The sequence below is a fragment of the Artibeus jamaicensis genome, unplaced genomic scaffold (assembly GCF_021234435.1).
Source record: "Artibeus jamaicensis isolate MK-2021 breed Jamaican fruit bat unplaced genomic scaffold, CSHL_Jam_final scaffold_612, whole genome shotgun sequence".
NCBI lineage: Eukaryota > Metazoa > Chordata > Mammalia > Chiroptera > Phyllostomidae > Artibeus > Artibeus jamaicensis.
In genome coordinates this window covers 389379-395675 of record NW_026522049.1, presented here as the reverse complement: position 1 = coordinate 395675, position 6297 = coordinate 389379, and the positions used below count along the sequence as shown (strand labels likewise).

At 59.0% G+C, this 6297-nt stretch overlaps 1 protein-coding gene across 1 annotated transcript; it reads right to left on the bottom strand.

The window, feature by feature from the left end:
• Positions 1-237: 237 nt before the first annotated feature.
• On the bottom strand, positions 238-6220 carry CRABP1 (cellular retinoic acid binding protein 1). Its single transcript, XM_037155948.2, has 4 exons — positions 6052-6220; positions 5418-5596; positions 3553-3666; positions 238-516 (listed from the first exon to the last, which is right to left on the bottom strand). Exons 1-4 carry the CDS (start codon positions 6119-6121, stop codon positions 466-468), a joined length of 414 nt encoding a protein of 137 aa, XP_037011843.1. The 5' UTR covers positions 6122-6220; the 3' UTR covers positions 238-465.
• Positions 6221-6297: the final 77 nt, after the last annotated feature.

The following is a 6297-nucleotide window of genomic DNA, read 5'->3' as shown; positions in this document are numbered from 1 at the left end:
TGAGCTCTCGTCACTTCACCCTTTTGAACGTGTCCCCCTTTCCTGCTGGGAACCACCAACACACCAACAAATGCAAAGAACACACACCACAGTGAGCTCCACACACCCTCCGGTGCTGAGGGGGGAGCCCAGCCCACAGCCCCTGAGAAGCTCTGGGCATGGCCCAGGCCAGCGAGGGCAGGGGGCAGGCACAGCCCAGCATCCAAGCAGAGCGACAGTGCAAAGAACAGAGACGCCTTGAGATGTGTCCAACCAGTTTAATGAAGAAACCGTGCAGATGCCAAACTAGGGGGCCAGGGACACGGCCCGGAGGCCTCGGGGAAGCTCTACCAGACGGGCGTGGGGAAATGGGACGCCTAATGCCGACAGCGGGGGCAGGGTCGTCCACTGGCACCTCAGACCTAAGACATTCCTGGGGGGGGGGACATGCACCGCACCCCCAGAGCAGGAGCAAGACGGCCGCAGTCACTCCCGGACATAAATTCTCGTGCAGACCACGTCATCGGCGCCGAACGTCTGCAGAAGGGAAGGAAAATGTTTAAAGCATATCACTAATAAGGCTACTTACTGCCCTGTTAAAAACTCTTTGAAACAGACATTCAATTTCCTGTGCCATGTGCTCACGCTAAGTGCTAAGGGCTTTTTTTCCTCTTTTTTTCCTCCCTTGAGCTCCGTGTTGGCAGAGAGGCGACCGGGGGTATAGAATTATGTTCTGTGCAGTCTTCCTTTGCTCCTGGAACCGGTGAATGCTGACATCAGCAATCCAGGTTTCCGGGCTTTGGTTTTGAAATTAAATTGAAAGGGAGAGTGTCGTAGTGGGCATTCCTGGAGCGCTTTCTGTCTCTTTTTATAAGACTTCAAGAGAGCAGGGGCTGTGGGCAGCCAGAGCCCTGGGGTCCAGTGCTGACCAGCAGATGAGAGGGGCGGGAGAGGGGACAGAACTGCCTCCCAGGAAGCAGCTGTCCAGCTGAGGCGACAGCCTGAGAGGCTGTAGCCCTAGCACTCAGTCACCTGCACCCTCGAAAACAGTCTCAGCTGCAAGAGCGCAGCAACTGCCCTTAACCACAGCTCGACGCGCCTCCACTCCTGAGACTTTGTGGGCGGAATTGAACGGGATGGTCCCAAGGGCTCCTTCCCTCTCAAATCTACAGCTCTTTGTTTGCGGATTTGCTGCAGGGAGGACTCAAGCCATGGCACACCCGGGGGACCGTTTCCCACCCCCCCCCCCCCCCGCCCCTGAAGTCACGTCGCCCGTGAGTCAGCTGAGTCGCCTTTCCCAAACCGGCAGTTACTCACAGGGAGTGGGACAGGGAAACCAAGATGCTTTTTAAAAATCAAAGCCGAAAAGAAAAAACAAGGCTTCCCTAGGCTGCGGCCCTGATAGGGGTGTCTGTGTACAGAGGGATGATTTTCTGCTGGAGGGTCTCTGTCAGATTCTTGCTGAGGTCTGAGGGTCCGGCAAGGTTAGAAGCCCTGGATCTGCTTGGACCCTCGGGTCCTCGCTGGGGTCCCTGGGTTGGGGATGAGATGCTGTCACAGAGCACGTGCTAGGATGTCCAGCCAACTCGTGTGTTTCAGGGAAACACTGCCGTTGGTGGTTACTAAGGAGGCAAACCCTCATCACGCCTTCCCTTCCCCGGAGGGAGCTCCTGCTCTGGATACCCCTCTCTGTCCTGCTCTATCATCTCTGCATTAGCCAGGAAGGTGGGTCATTGTGTGGGGGCGGGGGGAGCTCCCAGCCACATTCACCTCTGAGAACCCAGACTCCCCGAGGGGGGTGTCGCGGGAAGGCCTGCGTTCGGAAACCGGACTCTACCTGCGCTGAAAGGGCTGGCACCTCACCCAGCCCGACAAGCGGCTCCAGGACATAAGGGGGACGCGCTGTGTTTCCAGTCACATTTGAAACGTCCTTCTCAGCCTGGAAACCGGGCTGAGAGGCTCCCAAAAGAAATGGTAGAATGTTCCAGAGTGGTCTGAGGGCTGACACTCGGTTTTCAAAAGACCTCAGGAAGTGATGAGCGGCTGGCCCCGGGGACAGCTTATGTCAACGTCGCTGGAATTAATTTGCCTCTTATTATTCGAGCCAGCATCTCCCTCCATTTGGATGTGTTAATGAGGATAACCCTCGAAATAAAAGCCCGCATTTCATTCCCCACACTCTGGGAATTAACGCTCCCTTTGAAGCGCGTGTGCACGTCTGCGGAGCCAGGGCGGCTGCGCGTGCGCGGTGCCGCCTCGCGGGGGTTGGAGGGGGCCGAGTGCCCCTGGTGTAACGGGTCTCCTGCGCTCTGGCTGCTGGGCTACTATGGAGCTTCATTGGGTCAGACAGAGAGAACTGAGCCGACTCGGCCTCAGCCACACTCAAAAATTCTAGAACCATCTCCCTCTTTGCTAACTCTGGCACCAGTGAACCCATGCGTGTCCTCTTCTCCTCCATGTCCTGGTCCCCGATTGCCCCACCCACCCACCACGTCAGGTGTTTGCTCCCTGGAAACAGCATTATCCAGGCTGCGGGAAGGAGAAAGCCTGAGAAATCATCACAGGACAGGATGAGAGCAGCAAGCCTGGGCTACAGTCACAGAGACAGCTGAGTTCTGGGCTTCTCGCAGTCAGTGAGGAACCCCAGGGTGGAGAGGGACCTCAGGGACCCGACTTTGGCCCCATCCCTCCCCTCGAATCCTGGGAAGGGAAGGGCCACACCCACCCAGGTCTGAGCGGTGAGTCCTTCCCCACATTTCAGGGTCGCCCCGGGTGGGGCAGGCCATCCTAGAGGGCGGGTGAGAACGACAGGCCTGTGGAGAAAAGAGGCTGTCGCCTCCTGGTGACCCACTCAACAGCCTCCGTTTTCTCGTCTGACCGGAGGTGGCTGCCAGGAAAGTGGGGTGTGTTCTGAACACGGAGGAAGAGTGACAGGGGGTGTCCTGCTCTCCTGAAGGCGGAGGAGGCCTGTGATTAAATTACAGGGGTTTCTAAGTTTGCCTCCTGGGGTAAATTTTGTGTAGCCGGGGCTGCTTACAGTGTTTTAATCTGAATACTTTCAGGGTAGAGCCCGCCCTGCCCAGCTTTCAGGCCCCCTCCCCGAAGGTCTGGCCCACACAGACATTTCCCAAGTTAGCAGGACTTGCTGGGCTCTGAAGGCCATTGGAATTTGTAAGTCTGGGAGCGGGGAGAGGGGCGGGAGGTGAAAATGTTCTCTGAGGCTCCCAGAGCTGATGTGAGGGAATTTCTGAAATCTTTCCCAGGCAGAGGACTGGGGAGTGAGAAGGGGAAAAAAGTGAACCCTGAGACCTCACAGGGCCCAAGCCGCAGCAGGCGTTGGGGCGGGGAGGTTGGCTCAGAGCAAGTCACCGCTGGGAGGGATCACTCTGGGGGGTGTCAGTCTAGCCCCCTGCGGTGCCTCACTGAACAATGATGTCTTCTGACCCGAACAGACACCTCGGGCTTTCTGCCAGCGTTTTACCCCAGGGCCAACAAAATCTCTCCCCACGTGGGCAAGAGAGGTCACGCTCACCAGGGCGCCTGGTCTGGGGAATGGGGGTCAGGGGCCCTCACCAGGATCAGCTCGTCGTTGGCCAGCTCTCGGGTCCAGTAGGTTTTGGGGCCGTCCCCCTCGAGGAGAGTTTGTGTGCAATGGATCTTGTTCTCATTCTCCCAAGTGGCCAAACTCTGTGGGCAGGAAAACCGTTAGCAACATGAATTACAGTTGTGGCAGCCGGAGCGCCGACAACAATGAGCGCCAGAGAATAACCACTGTGTAGAGAAGCAACACATGGTCCCCCGTCAGCAGGGCTCAGACCCCCTGCCGCGCCTCTGAGCCCAGCTTCAGGGCGCTGGGGGCAGATCGCCGGGGCACGCGCATCCCTGGTCTCGCACAGATGCGAGGCAGCAATGCTCAGGCGTCCTTTATATCTCCGGGAATAAAATTCAGAGCGTGCAATGATCCGTTTATAGACTACCCTTCAAGCAATTTGGATTGTAAGGGCAAGAACCTTCACGTCGGAGCTACAAAATTTTACAACAGCCAAAACACCGTGTGTGTGTGTGTGTGTGTGTGTGTGTGTGTGTGTGTGTAACCACATTTACAGGGAGATCAGGGGCTCTGGTCCCTCCCTGTGTGCGTGGATTTGGGGGTAACGCCAGCCTGCTGGGAAAAACCTGGGGGTCTCTGGCCCCGAGAATAAAAAAGCTGCCTCTTTCTAGGTGACGTCCCTCTAGGGAGAAAAAGTGTAAAAACCACACCAAACAGCCCTCTGAAGGGTCCTCATGCTGATGGAGGTGGGAAGCAAAAGGAGGAGCGTGCTGCCGCCTCCCCAGTGTCTGCCCAAAGCAGAGCGACGCAAGAGGTGGTGGGGACCTTGGCGTTTTTATCAGAATTGGGGTGGGGGGGTCTCTGGCGGTAGCCAGCATCCCTGTCCCCAACTCGAGCACCGCCTGTCGCCAGGCTGTCTCTCTAACGACACTGCTGCTCCTCTGTTTTTACGATCAGTGTAGTAACAGGGGCTCAGATCCCCGCCTAGCTCCCAGCCTGGACATGATGTTCAGGCGGGGCTGACTCTCGGGGCCAAATTCCGCCGAGCGGATCCGTGTGCCCCTAGGGCTGCCTCACTGGGTCCATGTCCGGAGCCCTGTGCCCAGGGAGCCGCCCCCCGCGCCCCCCCCCAGCATATCACACAGGTACCACTTAGAGAAGGAGAAAACAACTCCTCACTCTCTAGAATGTTGTTAGTGCTTCTTTTTTTTTTTTTTAAAATACCAGGGAAAGGAAGACATGTCGCTTTTTATGTAAGTGGTGGCAGCAGCGATTGTTTTTCCATCTGCCCCTAAAATGCTGGAGTAGCCAACCGTCCATTCCACTCCGGGCGGAGGTCAACCAAACGCAAACTTGCCCGTCTCCTATCCAGCCCCTTGCTCCCCGCCCCCGCGCGGGGGTTCATCAGGGACTGATACACGGAGAAATACAAAACTCTTGCCCTTGAGGACTGAGAGACAGAGAGAGCACTCAGTCCATTCCCAGCAGAAATCCGCCTTGCTTTTGGAAGGATTCCACCTTTTCTCTAAGGACCCGGGGAGGGCGGGTGGCAAAGGTGCTGATCCACCTGCGGCAGAAAATGTGGCGGCCCTGCCGCTCCTGCTCCCTAGCCGCCCGCACCTGGGGTCGCCGCCAAGCGCTGCAGCAACCTCGGCAAGAGACCGCTTAGGGACGGCGCTAGAAGGGAAAGATTAGGGCTTTCTCCCGCCCAGGGCGCCGGGCTGCACAGATGTCTGAAAACCGCGGTGCACACGCCCTGCCGGAAAAGCGCGCCACAGGCTGCAGGGCCGGGGGGCGGGGTGGAAACGGGTGCGCGTGGCTGCGCGGTCCACCGGCCGGGTGCGGGGATACCGGGGGATACCGGGCGATGCCCGGCTCTGCAGCTCACCCTGCACTTGCGTCCATCCACGGTCTCCTCCTCAAAGCCTTCTCCGACCTTGAAGTTGATCTCGGTGGTGCGCACCGTGGTGGATGTCTTGATGTAGAACTGGTCCCCGTCCTGGCGGATCTCCACGTGCGGCTTGGACGCGGCCGCCACGGCCACCTTCCGCAGCATGGCGTTCACACCTGCCGGGAAGCACGCACGCCGCGGGCTCGGGTCCCTGGACTGGGGACAACTTCCACACCCTCTGACTGCAGGTAGGAGCCTTAAAATGGAGCCGTTATCCCCTTGCCTCGCCCCGATTTTCCGGATGAGAAAGTCAGAAAGGGTAAGTGAGTGGCTTTCCCTCGGAGAGCCCAGCTTCAAACTGAGTCCCCAAATTTAAAGTCCCTGACCCTCCTGGGACTCCAGAAATAAATCTCTCCTAACGACTATCGAGCACGAGATAAAGGCAGAGCCGTCGGGGAAGGCGCCCAGCACCCAGCCAACATGCGCTGGACGCGCGGGCCCACTCCCGCTCCTACACGGCGAGCGCAGCGGATATATCTCCCCGGAACTTTCTGCCGCCGGGGGTCGGTCCCGAAACCCACCCCCTGTGAGGCCCGCAGCACCTTCAAGGGTTGCGTCCGAGCCCGCTTACCCAGGGCCTTGAGGAGCTCGTCGAAGTTCTCGCTGCTGCGCATCTTCCAGGTGCCGGCGAAGTTGGGCATGGTGGCGGCGGCGGCGGAGGAGGAGGAGGCGGTGGTGGAGGTGGTAGCGGCGGCGGCGGCGGCGGGCGCACTCGGAGCTGCACAGCCGAGACTGCGCTCTGCGCCCAGCGCGCGCCCCGAGTCTACGCAGAGCGCCCCTCACCCCGCCCGCTGCAGCCCCGCCCTCGGCCCCGCCC